Genomic DNA, 22,153 nt, shown 5'->3' with positions numbered 1-22,153 from the left:
TGGACATGTTGAAGACCATAGAGGACAAGTGACAGTTGGACATGTTGAAGACCATAGAGGACAAGTGACAGTTGGACATGTTGAAGACCATAGAGGACAAAGTGACAGTTGGACATGTTGAAGACCATGTGGAGGACAAAGTGACAGTTGGACATGTTGAAGAACATAGAGGACAAAGTGACAGTTGGACATGTTGAAGACAAAATGGAGGACAGACATGAGGAGGAGACATCCCCACAGTTAAGACAGTCGGGCGATCAAGAGGCTGAGATTGCTTTTCTGTGTGTTCTCCTTAGGGAGAGAGAGAGAGCTGTGTGTGTGTGTGTGTAGGTGTGTGTGTGTGTGTGTGTGTGTGTGTGTGTGTTGAGTTTGTTATATAGAAGCAGATTCATAGCAGCAGATTAAACAGATTGTGTGTCGTATCTGTTGATGAGCTAACATCGCCCGGCGGGACCAGGATGTGTGTGTGTGTGCATGTGTGTATTTAATGTGCCTTCTGTTACAAAGAAAGAAAATGAAAATGAGCCTTGGAGCTATTTAATGTCAACGCTTTGGATGACAGCTGCACGCACACACACACACACACACACACACACACACACACACACACACACACACGCATGCACGCACACACACATACCCCCACAACATACACACACACACACACAGTCATTACAGTAAAGAGGCTGACGAGGCGTCGATGCCCCTGATGCCACAAAATATATTTACACACACACACACAGAGAATCAGAGTGTGAGGCTATGAATGGAGGATTTAAACCTCTTTGAGTCATGGTGGAAAGAGGAGGGTTTACATCTATTATCAGTGTGTGTGTGTGTGTGTGTGTGTGTGTGTGTGTGTGTGTGTGTGTTAGGCAGCAGGGAGGAATGCTGGGAAATAGTAATGAACTGGAACTGTCTCCCTCTGAAGAACATTATATGTTAACAAGCTGCTGTTTCTCCCGTGGAACAGGAAGCTCATCTGGGCAGAGTCAACAGCTGTTACCATCACAACCAGGGCTGCCCCCGCCGCCATCTTTTCCTTGGCGTCGCTGATCATTTATGAGTGACATTAGCCGATGATGTTATCTCAGTCACACACACTTTGAAAAAAGTTCCCCACAGCCAGCGTGTTGTGTTGTTTGTGTTGGCCTGTTGCGCGTTGGTGCAGTGATTAGGCTGGAGGTGGAACTGCTAGTTTTTCTTAGACACAGACAGCAATTGTATTAAAGGGATACTTAAACATTTTGGCAAATTGGCCTATTGCCATAATCGCTATAGAGCGGCGAGCTGCTCAGAGCTACACTACGGAGGCTAGTGGGATTTCCTAGTTTCCCTCATCAAACTCATCAAATACACAATCCAACAACTCCACAACGCTCTGGTGGACAAGTTGTGACCTGCACATTCACCACGCTATGAGATAATAACACAACTACCAGACAGAGTTGTTTTAGAGGGAAATTCATGCAAAACCGTTGATGTGCGTTGCCTTCAGAGACAGTTTTTCATCAAGCAGTCTCTGTATTTACCTCTAAAACAGCTCAGTCTCATAACGTTCCATTATTATTTCATAGCGTGGTGAATGTGCAGGTCACAACTTGTCCACCAGAGCGTTGTGGAGTTGTTGGATTGTGTATTTGATGAGTTTGATGAGGGAAACCAAGAAATCTCATGAGCCTCCGTAGCGTAGCTCTGAGCAGCTCACGGCTCTGCTCCACCGTTCTAAAAACAGCTTGCACCGACAATTAAAGGTAACGAACCTGCTGCTATGACTATAGGGATTATGGCAATGGGCCAATTTGCCAAAATGTTGAACTATCCCTTTAATTGTTGGTGCAAGCTGTTTTTAGATCGGCAGAGCAGAGAACTTTCGTCTTTCCCTCATCAAACTCATCAAATACACAATCCAACAACTCCAAAACGCTTTGGTGGACAAATTGTGACCTGCACATTCACCACGCTATCCGACCAATCCGACTGGACGCACCGGTTTGGTCCGGGTTCAAGCCAAACATATATAAGCTACGATACAATAGTCTCTGGCCGTTGACTCTCTATTTTGGTAAGCAACCGGAACCAGGGCGAGAGAGGCAGATCTTTCTGACAAAATAAAAGCACCAAGCTAATAAAATGCAGCGAAACTTTTTAATTTAAGGAATATAATTTGCAAGAAAATCCCGAGCCATTAAGTTAACCTGTTTATTTTATTGTATTACAAGTTATTGTCTATTTTATAAGTTTTATGTTGGTGAACACTTTTATTTTGGTGAATGTGGTGATTTCTGGATCCGCTAGAAGACTGAACATACAATATACACATGGGCCGCTGCTTCTTGGAACTCTCTCTCTCTCTCTCTCTCTGGTGCTTTCTCTTCCCCGTCACCACTGACAGCTGTATGCTTCAGTCATTATACTAACACAATATACCCTTTTAATTGCTTTAGTGCGCCGGTAGCACTTTTAGTACCAGTATCAAGCTCACTGTGAACAAAACCAACTAACGGACCACCTGTCTGTCTCCCTCTCTTGCAGCCTGTCTGTCTGGCCAGTCTCCAGACTGCACTCTGGTCCAGTCCAAAGAGGACGACTTTGACTGGGAGCAGGGAGGCACCGGTGACCAATCAGCCAGCAACCCCTGGATCCCCGCAGGTACCCATCTGTGTTTGTCTGTCTCTCTGTCTCTGTCTCTCTCTCTGCAGACTCAGGATGAGACATTCTTCCTGTAAGGCTCCTAAGGGAACCTGGATGGCTCCTCTGAGGTTTATTTCCTTCTGAGAGTCTTTTGCAGATTCAGCTGATAATTCAGAAGCTCCGTCTTGCCACAGTGTTTCTATTAAAACATGGAGGAGTTAGCTTCCCTCTGTGGTCCTGGTGTGAGCAGCTGTTGTGAAGGAGGAGAATGAGTGCAGCTCCTGTAATGAACCTTTGAATGATTCTTTAATGCTCAGTTTCTCCGTGTTAGACCTGGAGCTGATGCAGCCTCTGTGTTATCTACTATTGACCTGCCACAGTCTCTGCTCTGAGTTATGGACGGACAGAGTTCACAATGAACCGCTGAGATAAGACTAAGTGTGTGTGTGTGTGTGTCATTTGTCACATGCTCGCAGAGGTTAAGCCGCTGACGAATGAGAATACAGCTCTCTTAAATCACAGAGCCAATCACGTGAGAGACAGGCTGAGTGAGGACACACAGAGAGGAGGTGGTTACTGTCCTCTTTAATGTGATTTATATGGGGCGGCGATGGGAGGAGAAGGAAACGAGAGGAGAGAAGGAAATGTGAGAAACAAGTAAAGGCAGAGAGGAGAAGAAGGAAAAAGAAGAGAGAGAAAGAATAAAAGAAGAGTGGAAAGGAAGAGAAGAAAGAGAGGAGGGAGAGGAGGACAACAGAGGAGAGAAAGTGATAGAAGTGAGAAGAAATGAGGAAATGAGAAATGGAAAGAAAGAAACAGAGAGGAGGGGAGAGGAGAGAAGGTAATGGAGACAAGAAAAAGAAAGAAAGAGACAAAAGAGGAGAGTAGGAAACAAGAGAGGAGGAAACAAAAGAGTGGAGGGTTTTGTCACCTCCTTTTTCCATAAAAGAAGAGGTGTGTGTGTGCGTGTGTGTTTGTGTGTGTGCTTGTGTGTGTGTGTCCATCCGTAGGGAGAGAAGCTGTTTGCTCTGTGATTGCCTGGATTGGCTGCAATTACTCACACACACACACACACACACAAACACACACACACACACACACACCTCCTCCTCCCCCATGGTTCGATCTCCTCCCGGCTGATATGTGGAGCAGGGAGCAGGGCGAGGCAGGGTATTAAATCTAACTATCCCTCCACCAGAGAGCAGCTGGGCCAGCCAGGGAGAACCACACAGGGACCGGTCCTGTCTGGAGCTGGACGGATCACACCTTTATCTCTCTGTGTTCCTGGTCATGTGACCCCTCAGAGTCCACCTCAGTCCAGCTCATCATCATTATCATCATCACTGGTGTCATGATCATTCCATCAGGACTCTGGTCATTTGTATTTCAGACGTAACATCCTACCTGCAGTCACAGGTCAGCAGCTCTGTGAGAGACCACCAGGCCTCTGATCCTCTGTAGAGTCCAGAGAAAAGCTCTGACCTGCACTTTGTCCCTGTAGCTTTAGAGGGATAGTTCAACATTTTGGCAAATTGGCCCATTGCCATAACCCCTATAGTCATAGCAGTAGGTTCGTTACCTTTATTTGTCGGTGCAAGCTATTTTTAGAACGGCGGAGCAGAGCCGTGAGCTGCTCAGAGCTACGCTACGGAGGCTCATGGGATTTCTTGGTTTCCCTCATCAAACTCATCAAATACACAATCCAACAACTCCACAACGCTCTGGTGGACAAGTTGTGACCTGCATATTCACCACACTGTGAGATAATAACACAACGTTACCAGACAGAGTTGTTTTAGACAGAGACTGCTTGATGAAAAACTGTCCCTGAAGGCAACGTGCATCAGCTGTTTTGCATGAATTTCCCTCTAAAACAACTCTGTCTGGTAATGTTCTGTTATTACAGTATCTCATAGCGTGGTGAATGTGCAGGTCACAACTTGTCCACCAGAGCGTTGTGGAGTTGTTGGATTGTGTATTTGATGAGTTTGATGAGGGAAACCAAGAAATCCCATGAGCCTCCGTAGTGTAGCTCAGAGCTTTTAAATTTAAATGTTTAAATCCACCAAGTTATATGAATTCCTAATCCATTTAAATTATAATAATGCACTTGCACTTTATATTAAACTATTTTCCAACAACCTACAGTACATTGTATTTTAGTCCAAACCAGGCAAACATGTGTTGTACTTAATCAATAGTGTATATTTTTATAAAGTTAATGAAAGCATTCTACTCTGTAATCAAATATGATCAGAACCTGAAATTAACAATAAATGAACTTACAGACGATGTTTTCACAAGCTCACAGTAAATGATGGCAGCAGATGAAACGTGTCTGACCTCTAGTCTGCCTGAGAAGGAAAATGGCAACAAAATTATAAGGACAGCTTACTTCCTGTTTAAACAAAATCACCACTAGGAGGCGCCAAACACTGCTGAAAATCAACTTAAAGCTTGAGACAGGGCACGATTGAAAACAATGATCGAGGCAATTTTTCCTGAATCTAAGCCTTGTTTAATTAATTGCACACGCAATATATAACATACGCCCAGGGAGGGGCATTTCCAGCAAAAGCACCATTTGATAATCACCGGGAAGTATTTGACCATTCTTCGAATATTCGTGAATATTCCTCCCCGGGGCGTAAAACTACGTCAGTATTCTCTAGTACCGCTTCTCATCAAAGTCCACACCTTACAGAGTTTGCAGCGCACCTCAGTTTCATGTGTTTTTTATTTGACAGAGTTCCACACAGAACTTTCTGATGGCTGTAGGAGTATTCCCATGTCTCTCCTTCTTCTGTGACAGTAAAAAGAGAACATTTATGTTTTTCTCAGACAAGATGAATGTCTCAAAGTATTTGATTTTTTATAATTGATTGACTATTTGAATATTTGAAAATAGAGAGAGCATCGGAGTAGGGATAGACCCTACTTATGTTTCTCATGAACTTTTATTACTGACACACAGCGTTGTCAGAGTTCAGTGGGCCGATCTGAGAAAAGACAGAAAATAAGGAGAGACACAATATCAAAGGTGGCGTCCAATGTAAAATTGAAGTTTCATACACAACAGCTCATCCTCACTGATGCTGCAGTTGAACCAATCAATGAAAATCAATGAAATAATTGATAGAATTGATTACAAAAATAATCGATGCAGCAGCCCTACTTATAGATGCAACTTTATTGATCCCGAAGGAAATTCCACATTAAATCTGTGCAATTTCCCCCAGACCTAGGTTCCTCTTCCACATGAAAACAGTATTTCAGTCAAATTATGTAAAATTCCGTGATATTCCACATTAAAAATACTGTAGATTCCGTTTTATTTGTCCAATTCTGCGATTCCGTGATCGCAGAAATTATAGGGCCCTATACTGTGTAAAATCTAATCCCAGGTGTGTTATTCTATATTTTGTCACCAACATTTTCATTTTTACTGTAAATGAATATTGGTTCTGAATATTGTTCATCGCTATCTGCCCCGAAAAAAACATATTGGTCGATTCCTAATGCAAATCTTTTCCAGCATTATGCGTTTGTTGTGCCTGTTCTTTCTTAAATGCCTTTTGTGCTGACCACACTGGGTTTCAGTGTGGTCAGCACTTGTATGAGAACAGGCAATAACTCCTCACCGTCCCTCTCTAATGCTGGACCCAACTCAGCACAGCTCCCAGAGGACTGCTACAGGAGATCTTATATCATTTACAAGTCACTCATCAGCATGTGCCCCAAAAATCTACATGGTCTCTGGATACCAGTTCCCTTGGATGATCCCATCAGCGCTGTCTGGGGATTGTATTGCAAGCCTTTTTGTTATTTCATTGTTAAATTGTTACTGTTTCCAATTGACTCAAACCAGTTAGAGCTGCAACATTTCATCAATTAATTGAACAATAATCGATTATTAAATTAATCGTCAACTATTTTGATAATGGAATAATCGGTTTGAGTAGGGTTTTTTTTTTAAGAAAAACAGTCCAAATTCTTTGATTTCAGCTTCTTAAATGTGAATATTTCTGGTTTCTTTGTTCCTTTATGACAATAAACTGAGTCTCTCATTGGTTTGTGGACAAATCATCTTGTGTTTGGGAAACACTGATTGACATTTTATTTTTTTTTAAAACATTTTATTGACCAAACAACTAATCGATTAATCGTTTAAATAATCAAAAGATTAATCGATGATGAAAATAATCATAGTTGCAGCCCTTAAACCAGTAGAAACCAGTGCAGGACAGACGAAGCTGGCTGATACATCCTCTGACCATGAGCGTCCACTGCAGCATCACTCCATCCTCCTCTGTGGTGTTCAGGTGATGCTGTCAGACATTGATCAAAATGCATGAATGCTTTTTGACTGATTGAGTGTAAATGCATGTCCCTGGATCAGCTCATAGATGAAGCTCTACAGCCTCTGTAAAGACACTTTAAATGGTAACTCTGCATGTGTTCTCCCAGAGACAGCAGCAGGTCTGAGGAGGAAAAACCTCAACTGTTCTCCACTGTAACCGGTTTAATACTGCGGCTGCACACACACACACACACACACACACACTGAGCAGCAGCAAAGCATCGATTGACCAGTGATTGCAGGCTCCATTTAATGTTCTTATAAATGGTACAAGTTCAATCTAATCTGAACCATGTAGCACTCGCTCCCTCTTTGCTGTCAGTGTGAACAACAGTAATCTTCTCTAATGCCCTTTACTGCCTCACCTCACACACACACACACACACACACACACACACACACACACACACACACACACACACACACACACACACACACACACACACACACACACACACACAAATACATACACACACACACACACACAGTGTTTCAGGCTTCTGTTCTTGGACTTCCTGACTTGTTAGCAGTTGGTTTCTGCAGGATCTGGACTCTGGTCTTGGTGACTTGGTGGTCGCCAAATTGGCAGTTAAATGAGTGTCAACATCCCATTGTACCACTAAACAGCTGGTCTGCTGATCCAGGACCAGGAGAGAATCCACATCAGTCCTCCTGAATGTTCTTTGTTGACAGGGAGTCGCCTCTTGGGCCCTGATTGGTCTAGACAGCTCCATCACAGCAGCCTGCAGCTGCTCTTTGTTTCACTTCTTCATCTCCTATCTTTTCAGTCGTTCATTTGTCATGTTCCTCTGGGTTCTGTACCTGTGTGGACCTGGTTCTGCTGCAGCCTTTAGTCCTGTTCCTTACCCATGCATCACTGTTCTTTCACCACACCTGCTTTCTGTTCTGCTCTGGTCCCTGATTCCTCATCTGTTCTAGTCTGTGTTTCTTCTTCTTTTCTGGTTTCTGGTTCTTCTGTTCTGGTCTTTGATTGTTTCTTTCCTGTCTCTGTTTTTTTCTCCTTGTGCTCTGGTTCTGGTCCTGGTTTTTCTTCCTCTGATGTTGGTCACTGCTTATTCTTCTGAACTGGTCTTTGGTTTTTCGTCTTGTCTGTCGTCTCCGAATCTTCCTGTATTCTTGTCTCTGGTTCTCCCTCTGTTCTGGTCTCTGGTTCTTTTGTTCTGGTCTCTGTTTTTTCTCCTTTTTTTCTGGCCTCTGGTTCTTCTGTTCTGGTTTGCGGTTTCTCCTTTGTTCTAGTCTCTGGTTTTTCCTTTGTTCTGCTCCTGGTTTTTCTTCCTCTATTGCTGTTCACTGCTTCTTCTGTACTGGTCTCTGGTTTTTCCTCTGTTCTGGTCCTGGTTTTTCTTCCTCTATTGTTGGTCTCTGCTTATTCTTCTTCTGAACTGGTCTTTGGTTTTTCCTCTTGACTCCAAGTCTTCTTCTGTTGAGGTCTCTGAATCTTCCTGTATTGTATCATCTCTGGTTCTTCCTCCGTTCTGGTCTCTGTTTTTTTCTCCTTTTGTTCTGGTCTCTGGTTCTTCTGTTCTGGTTTGTGGTTTCTCTTTTGTTCTAGTCTCTGGTTTTTCCTCTGTTCTGGTCCTGGTTTTTCTTCCTCTATTACTGTTCTCTGTACTAGTCTCTGGTTTTTCCTCTGTTCTGGTGTCAGATTTCTCAGATCTTGTCTCTGGTCCTGCTTCTGGTCTGGTCTCTGGTCTGGTCTCTGGTCTGGTGTGTGCAGGTTCAGGTCTTGGTTTGTTCCTCAGGCAAAGAGGATGCCCACTGTCAGTCACAGATGTTGCCCAATAAAATGGCTCGGTCTCAGAATTTAAATTGATTTGGTCCAACCAGGGATGACCAGAGGGAACACACACACACACACACACACACACGCACACACACACACAGACCAAAGGCATCTGGGTGTGTGTCTGTGTGTGTGTGTGTATCTCTGTGGGGTTTAGGGTATATTAATATTTCTAATAGGGCTGTTATCAGCTCAGTGCCAGCTGCACACAGTAAACACACATGCACACACACACACACACGGTAAGGCTTGAAGGCAAATTTAAACACTACACACACACACTCTCTCTCTCTCTCTCGCTCTCTGTCTGTCTGTTGTGTGATAACTCCCACTATGCCTTTCTGTGTCAAAGAGACCTGGAGGTCAAAACCACTTTTCAAAAAAATACAAACCGCTGTAAACAACACACAAGCACACACACACATGCACACACACGCGCACAAGTATACACAGATTACACACACATCTACTATTGTGCCAACAGGTAAACACTGTGTAAAGGTGAGAGAGGGTGTACAAGGGCGAGTAACGTAGGATTGAACGGAGAGAGGGAGAGTTTGAAGTTGTGGACTTTGTTTGGCAGATTAATAAAAAAAAGAGTGTGTATGTGTATATATTTGTGTGGTGTGTGTTTGTGTGTGTTCGTGTGTGTGTCTGGGTTAATTACTGTGTTAAAGGGTTTATCAGCGTGTCGGCATGCCGGAGATTCACCCAGCCTTTGAACATGACATGGCTCTGAGGGTGTGTGTGTGTGTATGTGTATGTGTGTGTGTGTGTGTGTCCAGTCTGTATGAAGCCACTATCAGCCTCCTGCCAAAACCAATTCAAGCCTTGTTCGGGGAGTTTGAACACTCAGAGCAACTGTGACTCCATTCCAGCCAATCAGAGGAGAGGTCACACTGACATGCTGATTCCCTATTGGCCAGCTGTTCGATCTAAACACTCTGACATTTGAGTAAAATCCTCTTGTTCTTCAGATGGATGTCAGGTTCAATGTCTGTGTGCAGAGATACAGAGGGTCCAGGATGTGTTTAGCCTAGCTTAGCACAAAGACTGGAGCAGAGGGGAACTGTTAGCCTAGCTTAGCACAAAGACTGGAGCAGAGGGGAACTGTTAGCCTAGCTTAGCACAAAGACTGGAGCAGTGGGGAACTGTTAAAGATATAATATGTAGGAACTCCCCCCATCTAGCGGTGCGGTTGCATATCGTAACGTATTCTTGATGTTGCATTCACGTGAAATGGGGCAGACGTCAGACAGACAACAGACGCTGCATGTAACAGGATAAACAAGCGTCTATGTAAACAAGTGGTCCGCCAGCACGAGGCAAAACAATACAGGTGTGACAATATGTTGTCATGGTGATGTGGTATTGTTTACCTGACCCACGTTTTACCGTCTTTCTCTCATTGAGTAAAATGACATCCGGTTGGTTTGCCGACGGCCGTCTGCCTGACTGCACCTGAATGCAACATCAGTGCCTCCGTCCTTCCTCACACTACACAGTGGTGACAGTTTTAACAGGCCGAGCCCACAGCTCCGCTGAGTTTCTATGGTTACCTACGGTCACGCTGCCACTCAACGTAAAAAATGGCGATGCAACATGGCCGCCTCGGTTCGGTGCGTCGCCCACTTATGTATTTGTAACAACTTGTAACAACTCATTCTAAGGTACCAGAAAGCTTTCATTTGTATGCAGGTGTGATTCCACTTCAGTGAAATACCTATTTATGAAAGACATATTTGATTTTTGCTAATAAAAAGCCAAATAAGTTACATACTGGGGCTTTAAGGCTGTGATATAGTTGCTGCATACACCGCAATCATGGCTGCCATGCATTTGATAATCCAAAGACACATGGTATCATGAATTTATGCCTCTGAACATCTGTGAATGGCAATCTGATGTCTCTTTATTGTTTAAAACACTCAGCTGATATTCACAGTTTTTCTTTTGTTGCAGCCTCCAGTTAAAAGACTGTGTAGTGTGTTTAGTTTCACTGCTGAAGCAACTGTTGTTGTTGTAGTCCGTGAAATCTTGAACAAAGTCTCTCAAAAATACTGTTACAAACTATAAATTAATCCTTAAATCATTATCTGAAATTCATAAATCACCTGTTTAGAAAATGGGGAACTGGCTATGTCAAAATGAAGACATCTAAGATCTGGAAATCACAGAGAACAGGAAGACAGGGTGTGTGTGTATGTGTGTGTGTGTTATTTGTGTAAATCTTCTAAATACGCTGCAGCTGCCTCTCCTCACGTCTCAATATAACTCTGGTAATAGAATTAGCCCCCCTCCATCTGTGTATGAGCTGGGTCTGATACGATTGGTTTACAGATGGCAGGGGTTGTTTGTGATTGGCCGACAGGTGAGCGTGGGGCGGGAGGTTAACAAGAGGGAGAAACGCCAAGACACGAAAAAGATCTGTGTGTGTGTCTATGTGTCAACATGTGAACAGCAGCAGTTTGCTTTTCCGTCTCACAGGTTCAGTCTACTTCGATCGATCAATAATCTACAAATAACTGAAGCTTGTTAAGCTAAAATCAATCCATCTCCGTAGGGGCGCACTCACACACAAACACACACACGCCTCTGACACACAACATGAAAATGAACCTTGCATTGTGCAAAATACCAGCAACCAATACCTACCCTCTATCTACCAAAATAAGGTATGAGCAGGTATTTTAAACACAGGTTAACCCACAGGACCTTTTTGCACAAGCGTCATTTCATGCACCTAACAGAACACACACACGGATGCAGTTGGGAGAGAGTGGGCTACAATGAATGCGTCACATCTTATCCCCTAGCCAAGGCTCCTGAAAAAGTATGCAGTCATGCTTGTGAGACGTTTTGATCAGTGATTGTGTGTTTTCAACTTATTTTGAGGCAGCAACTCACTGTTTCATCCCCGTGTCAAATGTACTGTTGTCTTTGTGGTTTAAAGGGATAGTTCACCCAAAATTCAAATTTCACTCATTATCTACTCACCCTCATGTCGACTAAGAGCTGGGAGAATTTTCAGAGTCCTCCGTCCCTTCTCTGAGTTACGGGGGGGGGGTCCGCGCAGCAGTATTTGTCCATATAATGGTTGTGAATGGTACTCACTTTTCTTCATCCAAAAAGCCACACCAAAAAACATCCACATACCTCCACACTGCTCGTCTGTAATGTCCCTCTTGTATTGAAGCCCCAACATGAGAAATTGTTCCCAAAAAAATGTAATAAGTCTATATTTTAAGCTTGTTTGTAGCGGAAGCTCCCAGTGTCTCAGTTCACTGCTCTTCCTGTGTCAGTGGAAATCTCGCGTGATTTGCACTGACTGGCGGAACAATTTCTCATGTCGGGGCTTCAATACAAGAGGGACATTACAGACGAGCAGTATGGAGGTATTTGGATGTTTTTTGGTGTGTCTTTTTGGACGAAGAAAGTTGGTATCCATTCACAACCATTATATGGACAAATACTGCTGTGCGGACCCCCCCATAACTCAGAGAAGGCACAGAGGACTCTGAAAATTCTCACAGCTCTTAGTCGACATGAGGGTGAGTAGATAATGAGTGAAATTTGAATTTTGGGTGAACTATCCCTTTAACAACAGTGTGCTGGGCCGACTGAGACTGCAGAGTCAGTAGACCTGGGTGTGACTGCTGATAAAACCCTTTCCAGAAGTCAGATTCTGGAGGGTCTTGGCAGGTTTTTTGACAAGTGGAAAAGGGGCCTAAGAGATGGTTACAGTATCACATCAGGAGGAGAACCTGGAATGACTAGAGTCCAGAGGGTTATACCCTCGTGTATTTGTAATTGATGATTATGGAACCAAACTGTGAACATCTGGGGAAGTGAGGAATAGACTCTTTGAACATCTGGAATGATGAGTAGGAGACTAAACATCTGAATCACTAGACAACACACTTGTGAATCAATGAGCAGGATGGGACGATGTGAGCACCTGGAGTGCTGAGCAGGAGACCTGTGAACATCTGGAGTGATGAAGAATGCTGAGCACCTGGAAGGATGAGCATGAAACAGTGAACATCTGGAGTGATAAGCAGGTAACTGAACATTTGGAACAATGAGCTGAAGACTGAACATTTGGAGCAATAAGATGAAGACTGAACATCTGGAACCATAAGCTCAGGACTCTAAACATCTGGAGCCTTGAGTTGAAGACTTATCATCTGGAGCCATGAGCTAAAGACTGAACACCTGGAGCCATGAGCTGAAGACTCTGGATACCTGGAGTGATGAGCTGAAGACTAAACATCTGAAGCCATAAGCTGAAGACCCTGAACATCTGGAGCCTTGGGTTGAAGACTTAACATCTGGGGCCATGAGCTGAAGACATGAACTTCTGATTAGCAAGTAGCAAGTATGAGACTCTGAACATCTGGAGTGATAAGCTGGAAACTGTGAACATCTTGAGGGCTGCAGGAGACTGATCATCTTTACTAATAAGTAGTAGACCTGTGAACATTTGGAATGATGAAGAATACTGAACATCTGGAGTGATAAGCAGGGAACTGAACATCTGGAACAATGAGCTAAAGACTGAGCATCTGGAGCGAAAAGGTTAAGAGTGAACATCTGGAACCATGAGCTGAAGACTCTGAACATCTGGAGCCTTGAGTTGAAGACTTAACATCTGGAGCCACAAGTTGAAGACTGTACATCTGGAGCTATGACCTGAAGACTGAACATCTGGAGCCATGAGTTGAAGACTAAACATCTGGATCCACAAGCTGAAGACTGAACATCTGGAGTAGCAAGTATGAGACTCTGGACATCTGGAGTGATAAGTTGAAGACTGAACATCTGGAGCCATGAGCTGAAGACTGAACATCTGGAGCCATGAACTGGAGACTGAACATCTGGAGCCATGAGCTGGAGACTGAACATCTGGAGCCATGAACTGGAGACTGAACATCTGGAGCCATGAGCTGGAGACTGAACATCTGGAGCCATGAACTGAAGATCCTGAACATCTGAAGCCAAAACCTTAAGACTGAACATCTGGAGCCATGAGCTGGAGACTGAAAAACAGTAGGAATTAGCTTTAGACTAAACATCTGGAGCCATGAGCTGAAGTGTGAACATCTGGAGCCACAAGCTAAAGACTAAACATCTGGAGAAATTAGCCAAAGACTAAACATCTGTAGCAATAAGCTTGGTGATGTCCCTGGACTAAAACCCTGGACCCTGATGAGTCAGCAGTCAAAGTGAATTAGTCTCCGGGTCCTTCCAGGTCTCAGCTTCAGCATCAAACAGTGACTCTTTCTCTGACTATGTTCCTGATGTTCCAGATGCTCCAGTAATAAATATAGTTCACACCAGAAAACATGAACACACACCCTGCTGTTTGTTCTACAACATTCCTCAGTTGCTAAGGAAACAGCTGGTACACACACACACACACAGAAATAAGAAGACGAAGAGTTTCGACATGTGAACTAAACACATGCTCATGCGTCACAGACACAAAAAGTCATCAGTGTGAATTCCTCTCCCTCTTCTTCATCAGTTTATTTATTTATTGTCCTCGTAGCTCTTCCTCTTCCTCCTCCTTTTCTCTGTCGTGATTAAAACTCTTATTTTTCTAATCGATTCTCCTCAAGGACCATTGATCTGCACACACACACACTCTCTCTCACACACACACACACTCTCTCACACACACTAACGCATGCACGCACGGACGAACACACACACACGTACCACACATACAGACACAAACATACACACACACGCCCCTGAGTGTCCTCAGTTGAAAGTGATGTTTGTTACATTCACTTTGTTTGTTATTGATCAATGTGCAGACTCTCAGCGGTCCACAGGCTGTGTCCTTCCTGTGTGGAGTTTCCATGTTCTCTCTCTGCCTGCGTGGGTTCAGCCATCCAAGTCCATCCACAACATGCTTTATGTTGAAGCATATTGTTGACATTATGTTCTATCAACCACTTTCAAACACCAACATGCAGCAATACCTCAACGCTCTGCATGCTCTTACTTTGAAAGGCAGAAATTAGATTGTCAGCAGGTGATGATCACATGCTTTCCAGGAATGGCTGAGTGGACTTTTGTTTGAGAAACTCATATTGAATTCCATGTTAGTTGTAAATATCCTGAAGATATATTCATTCATTCATTCATTTTCAATTTATTTCATTCATGGTATGTACATTCTCACATAGTTGCACGTATACAGTGTACACATTTTCACCATGAATGAAAAGGAGCAGGATGAAGAAAACTTATAATACCTGCCCCTCTCTGTTGTTACAAATTTCATTGGCTTACTTCAACACCAGTATTATTCTCTGTTTCAAAATATTAAAGATGATGAAACATAGTAATGACAAAAAAATAATAATAACGGTAGACACCACTCGTCTATCTATCTTTTTCTTTTTTCCCTTCTTTTTCTCGTTCTCCTTCTTCTTTTTTGTAGATACTTATCTTTTCTTTTTTAAACATTTTCTTAAACTGAGAAATACTTGTACAACTTTTCAATTCCTTGCTTTGTGAATGCCATACTTTTACACCTGCAACAGAAATACACATGTTTTAAGCTTAGCCTTGCAAATGTATGTTTAAAATCAAGCTTGAATGCTTTTCATTTATTTGTAAATGTTGAAAGGATTCACAGATAATGTCTTCATCTTCTGCCCTCTGCTGATTTATAATAACACATCACATATTTATGCCTGGATTATTAATCAGTTATTCATCAAGTAACTAAAACAGATCTACCCTCATAAATCATCAAGACTGATAAATAGTTGATCAACTGATTAATAACTCATTGTTGCTGTGACAGTTGGACATGATAACATCAGATCTGCTGCTGATTTGTTGGGCATTATTATTTTATTAGCATAATGTTTTATGAGCTCAGCAGGAAACTCTGATAGTCAACATTATTAAAAAACTTTATAACCGGTGTTAACAAGGCAAAACTCGAAAATAATTGGACTGATCATGGGGGAAAATCTTATTTTCAGTTATTTAAAAATTGTCGTGCTGGTTCAATAAAAACTGAGTCATGAGACGCCGGAGAGAGGGCGATCCAGATAGACACTGAACTAGGGAGAGTGAGGCTTAACTGTGTGACTGACAGCTGCTCCACCAATACCTTGCTGTTACTGCACTGCTGTTGTTACCATGGAAACACCTTTCAACCCATGGACACACACACACAGACACACAGACACACACTGTAAAGGGCGAGTTAGGTTAGTTTTCACAGAAACAGACACTTAAAGACAAGTGAGAGCACTCAGATGATTGACAGCTGGAGTCACAACACAGTGAAATGAACAGACAGAGGTGGTAGTTGAAGTTTCAAAGCTTTACACTGAGCACTACGCTTTTATTCTGAAGTCGCCAATTAACGAGTTTTACAGTTTTCTACAACTGCTTAAGCATGAACAGAACTCATTTTTTCAAAAACACAAAACACCCTGTGGGACAAAATGAAGCTGTGAATTTAAAACTGTATAAACTTTACCAAAGTCAAACTTTTGCACCAGATGACAAACACTTCATCCATATTACCACATTGTTGTTAATTTACTACAACACTGTTGTGTTTTAGTCAGAAGCACTTTCATCTCTGACAAGATAGAGAATTCTGCACAGAGAAATTATTCAAGTCTGCAGAAATATGTGCATAAAGATGAATAAGTATTGAAACTTTTTTCTCTCACAACAAATGAAATAAGTCAATCAACCAATCAGTCTATTGAAAGCACAGTACATCTTCCATTGTGGTTAGGAACAAAGAAGAAGTCAGCTGGACTGAGGAATGGAGGGTAAACAAACCAGCTTCGGATGAGATGAGGGCTGTGTGATGGAAGCCCACATTGTCCCATATCATCACTCATCAGTGCTCCATTGGTGTTACAGTGCTGAGAAGTTAAAGGGGATTTCCAGTGGTAATCAATGTTTACCTCAGATATCCATCCATACTCCCAACTGCAGCGTGTGGACGTTTATATTTGTTTTTGTTCAAGAATCTATTGTTTATTCAGTGTTGTTCTGTGGTCGCAAGTAACGTCCTTTTGACCATCATTTAGATTTAAAAATGTGCTTTACAATTAAATTAAATCAAAATTGGGACTTACTGCGGCTTCTGCATTGCTCCTACGCCTCAGATTTCCTCTACTGTTGTATCTGGAGCCCTTTAAAGCAGAAGTAAGCGATCCGGTGGTTTTGGCTAACTTCCTGTCAGCAGATGGAGTTAGCAGTCCCCGCCCTCGTCCCTACGTCACCACATTTACGCGCATCCCTTGGCTGCACACACAGAGAGGACCGCCCCTTTATGCCGTTCTCTCTCCTCATTGGATAAAGGTTGTAGGATACAAGGAAAGTTTTCTCCTCGGCTTACAGCAGAGCAGAGTGACTGACAGACCCGTGTTTCAGACCAAACACTCTATATAAGTGATTGCTGTCGGAAGATACAACTATTTAAGACTTATATTAACACAAACATTCTGCTTACTTCTTCTTTAATGAACATTGAAAAATTGATAGATTCTTGAACAAAAACAAATACTGTATTAACGTCCACACGCTGCAGTTGGGAGTATGGATGGTATGAAATTAACTGATCATAGGTGACCTGATATCTGAGGTAAACATTGATCACGACCGGAATGCCCTTTAAAAGGATGTGAGAAGGTTGGCAAGGTGTGCTTTTGACAGTCACGCAGGATGTTGTTTATACTCATCTTTTTGGATGCTGCTGTTAGTCACAAACCAGTGTGCTTTTATTCTGAAATGTTCACACACAACAAATCAGTTCTGCTACACCGGCAGTTCACATATCAGTTCTCACATCAATTCATATAAATTTGCATATTTACTGAGCTATTCACCTATATGTGACTGTATGAACCACAGTTCCCATAGACTCAGCCTTTACTGGAACATTGTGCTGTTTACATTCATTAACATAAATGATGAATTTAAAAAAATATATAAATGTGACCCATTCAGGTTCCTGTTGTTATTCCTGGTTTGTTATTTTCATTTCCTCTTTAAGCCTATAGGATGTTACCTTGTCTTGTGTGTCTGTTACTGACGTGTCCCTTCCTGTCCACAGGTTCCTCCGTCCTGTTTGCCAACACGTCGGGTCGTCATGTTGGTCAGCGTGCCCAGATGTTGCTGCCCCCCCTCAAAGAGAATGACACACACTGCCTCTGCTTCATGTTCTACCGGGGAGGGGCCACGCCCGCCACGCTCAACATCTACATCAAAGGTACAAATACAGCAACACGCAGTACTACAGTACTACAGTACTACACACTGTTGATGTGGAAGCGCAGCTCTCAGGTGTGACCGTGTGGGGGGGCGGAGCTTCCAGGTGTGTTGACATCGCCTGTGTCTTTCAGAAAACAACAGTCCTCTGGGAGTTGCGGTTTTTAACTCATCCGGCCCCGCCCACCACGACTGGAAGGAGGTGGAGCTAGCTGTGTCCACCTTCTGGCCTAACAACTACCAGGTAACACACACACACACACCTTTCCTTTTGTCCAATTCTCTTGAGGGAACCAGTTCCTAAATAATCAGCTGATTGCAGTTCAGTTAAAGGGATAGTTCACCCAAAATTGAAATTTCACTCATTATCTACTCACCCTCATGTCAGAAGTTTCAGAGTCCTCCGTGGCTTCTCTGAGTTACAGGGGGTCTCGGCGTAGCAGTGCATTTTCAGTACAATTTCACATTTCAGGGCTTCAATACAAGACAGACATTACATACGAGCAGCACGGAGGTATTTGGATGTTTTTTGGTGTGTCTTTTTGTTACGAAGACAGTTGGTATCCATTTGCAACCGTTATATGGACATGCACTGCTACGCCGAGACCCCTGTAACTCAGAGAAGGAACGGAGGACTCTGAAACTTCTCCCAGCCCTTAGTCCACATGAGGCTGAGTAGATAATGAGTGAAATTTCAATTTTGGGTGAACTATCCCTTTAATTGGTTATCAATCGGATGGGTAACAACCCAGCAACAGATCTGGTATCAGTCACATGACCTCCAGCTTCAGACTGCGTTCAGGAGATTTTCTGTCTGCCCATTTCCTACCAGTCAGACTCTGCTCTGCTCTGTTTCCTGACACCACAGTCTGTAGATGGAAGGAGAGCGGACGCCAACAGGAAGTGCATGCCACTGGCTTCCATGGCGATAAGAACACCGGTCTGTCAGGGACTGAGTCACTTTAGCCTTGACTTTCAGCTAGAAATCTGTGTTTGTGGCCACACTTCAACTGTAACAATACTGACCTGGTGACTCAGCAGATAGAGCACGTAGCAGTTAGGCTCAGTCTGTACGGCAGCATGCTGGGCTCTGGTCTACCTCTGGTCTACCTCTGGTCTACCTCTGGTCTACCCCTGGTCTACCTCTGGTCTACCTCTGGTCTACCTCTGGTCTACCTCTGGTCTACCTCTGGTCTACCCCTGGTCTACCTCTGGTCTACCTCTGGTCTACCTCTGGACCTCTACTCTGGGTCATCCTCTCTCTCTCTCTCCAGACCTGTCAACCTGTACACATTTTGTGTAGCAGGTACACAATTTGACATCAAAGTAGGCTTGGGCGGTATTACGGTAATACCGTATACTGCAGGTATTTAAAAATAGCAACGGTATCAGTTTCAATACCGTCATGAAAAAATGCAATGCACTTATACAGGAGATAAGGATTAAATATTAAATAAAAGTAATTTAATGTCTACAATTAATTATATGTCCAGTAGCACTTATGTGTGGTTGAATTTTAAGTTAGTTTAATATGTTTTAGCCTACTTTTAAACACCCCCCCCCCGCCCCTCTCCGCTCCCCCGTCGGACACGTTCCTCATAGTCACTCACACTCACACACACACATCACACATCACACAGCCAGATTGCTCTGCACACAGTTTATTAACTTGATTAGTTTCAAAAAGTCGGTCAGGTTTTACCGTTATGCCTGTTATTTCACCAATAAACACAGTAGATGAGCGTGAGTGACTGAGCTGCTGCGGCGGGTGGAGCGGTGCGCGACTCTGACTGCAGTGGGGACTATCATGTCTCTGCTCCGTGACACTGTGAGACAGACCGGCGGTGAGCCTGTGGGACGGGTCCCGCTAATCGTTGAAAACAGCAGTGATACGTCTCCAAACCAGAAACTTGGAAAAAGTCGCTCTTGACAAGAAAAGAAAAAAAAAAAGGGACCGGACCTGCCGTGCCGTGTAAAAAAAAAAAAAAACTGACAGCGAGTGCGTGTCATGACTTCCTGTATCTGGCCCTTCAAAATAAAAGCCCTATAGCCTTTCATATACAGTTCGGTCATATTGATTTTGACTTAATTTTGACAAGACAGGGCTCCAAATGTTTGGTTTTTTTTCCTGCGACCAATCGACCAATGAGATTTTGGTCTGCTAATGTTTAGCCCTAGTATTCAGTTTCTGAATGGTGAAGACACAAGCCAATGTTTGGTAATGCCACTTACGTCATCATTTTTAATTAGTCACGGTAATACCGTATACCGTGGTAAAATGTGGAGGAAGTTTGACGGTATCAAAATGAGGATACCGCCCAAGCCTACATCAAAGTCAGAATTCTGAGAAAAAAGTCAGAACTAATATAGACATTTTAACCATTTCTTCATAGATCTATCAGAAATGCAAAATCAGAAAACCAAAAAATAGTATGTCCTGTCCTCTGCAATAGATTCCTAACCTTAAAGGAATAGTTAACCAAAAAATGAAATTCAGTCATTAGTGACTCACCCTCATGCTGATGAATACTCTGGAGTAGTTTTCTATTCCTCAAAGTGCATCTGGAGACCTGGGAGGCCGGTTCATAGCCCAACCAAAACTTTATATGAGAGTAATAGGGCCCGACACAAAAACATCCATAAAACTACACGACTACCATTTAATATTCCTCCACACTGCTCGTCCACTGCAATCCAAGTCTCCTGAAGGGAGATAGTCCAGAGTTTACTGGAAACAACCTCATTTAGGACATTTTTACAGCCTGAACAGTCCTGGATTGAATTTGCCTGGTGCACGCTCTGGCGTTCACGTGACCAGACTTGCCTCGTTGACGTTGTTTGGAGTAAACTCTGGACTATCTCCCTTCAGGACACTTGGATTGCAGTGGACGAGCAGTGTGGAGGAATATTAAATGGTTTTTGTGTAGTTTTATGGACGTTTTTGTATTGGGCCCTTTTAATCTCATATCAAGTTTTCGTTGGACTATGAACCGACTTCCCAGGTCTCCAGATGCACTTTGAGGAATAAAAAACTACTCTGGAGTATTCATCAGCATGAGGGGGACTCACTAATGACTGAATTTCATTTTTTGGTGAACTATTCCTTTAAGGTTAGGAATCTATTGCAGAGGACAGGACATACTATTTTTTGGTTTTCTGATTTTGCATTTCTGATGGATCTGTGAAGAAATGGTTAAAATGTCTATATTTTGTTCAATAAAGGTATTTAGTCAAAGTCATCAAAAATATTGCTTTTTTTTTACAACCGATTTCCAGCCAGTGAATGGGGAAATTACCGTGTGCAAAGAAAAGTAGTTGCAAAAGTCTGTGAAAACAAGCCGCACGATAAAAGTGGCTACTCAAAATATTTGACCAAGGTTGGCAGGTCTCTCTCTCTCTCTCTGTCTTACTGTAAACTTGCTGTCTCTCTGTCTTTGTCCCTCCACATGGAGCCAACAAAAACTACTGAAAATCCACACAGCTGTGGTTTATCTGCACAGATATTTGATAATCAGGCTGAACAGCTCCTAATATAAGATCACTGTTTGAGTTATTAGCTTTCAAGAAGAAACAATACACACACACACACACACACACACACACACACACACATACAATGTGGTTGATCCATATTGAAGCTCTTTCATGTAGCTTTAAAGCTTTAAAAGCTCTGTCGTCTCTAAACCATATGAGAGCTGCAGCTAATTGGTTCAACACACACACATACACACACACACACAGGGAGAGAGAGATGCAGAGAAAGAGAGAGGGAGTGTATCTCTTCGTTACCTGCAGAATAGAATAGAATAGAATAGAACTGACATGATGTGAGGATGTTGGATTTAATGCCAACTCAGAGGTCGGAATTCCCAACTCGGAAACTTCCGACTTCCGACATCATTGCGTTCACGCTGCAGGAATTCGGAAGAGAAACAACATGGATACCCGAAGGAAGTTTGGCGTATTGTGGCTCATAGCTTAATACGAAAAATAAATGCAGCAGCAAATGATGTTTGTTTTGGAGGCAAATGAAGAGGAGACGACGCAGATGAGTGCACATAACGTTATAGCCTTCATAACAGTTGAACGTT

At 42.9% G+C, this 22,153-nt stretch overlaps 1 protein-coding gene across 7 annotated transcripts in view; it reads left to right on the top strand.

Annotated features, from left to right (window-relative positions):
- LOC146966996 (receptor-type tyrosine-protein phosphatase mu-like) overlaps positions 1-22,153 on the top strand; it is a 196,180-nt gene that overhangs the window by 55,352 nt on the left and 118,675 nt on the right. For all 7 annotated transcript variants that reach the window (XM_085763828.1, XM_085763832.1, XM_085763830.1 and 4 more), the window contains exons 2-4: positions 2,536-2,652; positions 17,908-18,063; positions 18,197-18,306. In XM_085763828.1, coding sequence (XP_085619954.1) covers positions 2,536-2,652; positions 17,908-18,063; positions 18,197-18,306 — 383 coding nt within the window. The remainder of the gene's footprint in view (positions 1-2,535; positions 2,653-17,907; positions 18,064-18,196; positions 18,307-22,153) is intronic.

The sequence above is a fragment of the Trachurus japonicus genome, chromosome 20 (genome assembly GCF_045865225.1).
Source record: "Trachurus japonicus isolate A0001 chromosome 20, Traja_1.0".
Lineage (NCBI taxonomy): Eukaryota > Metazoa > Chordata > Actinopteri > Carangiformes > Carangidae > Trachurus > Trachurus japonicus.
The sequence above is the reverse complement of the archived record's forward strand: the minus strand, read 5'-3'. Positions and strand labels throughout refer to the sequence as shown.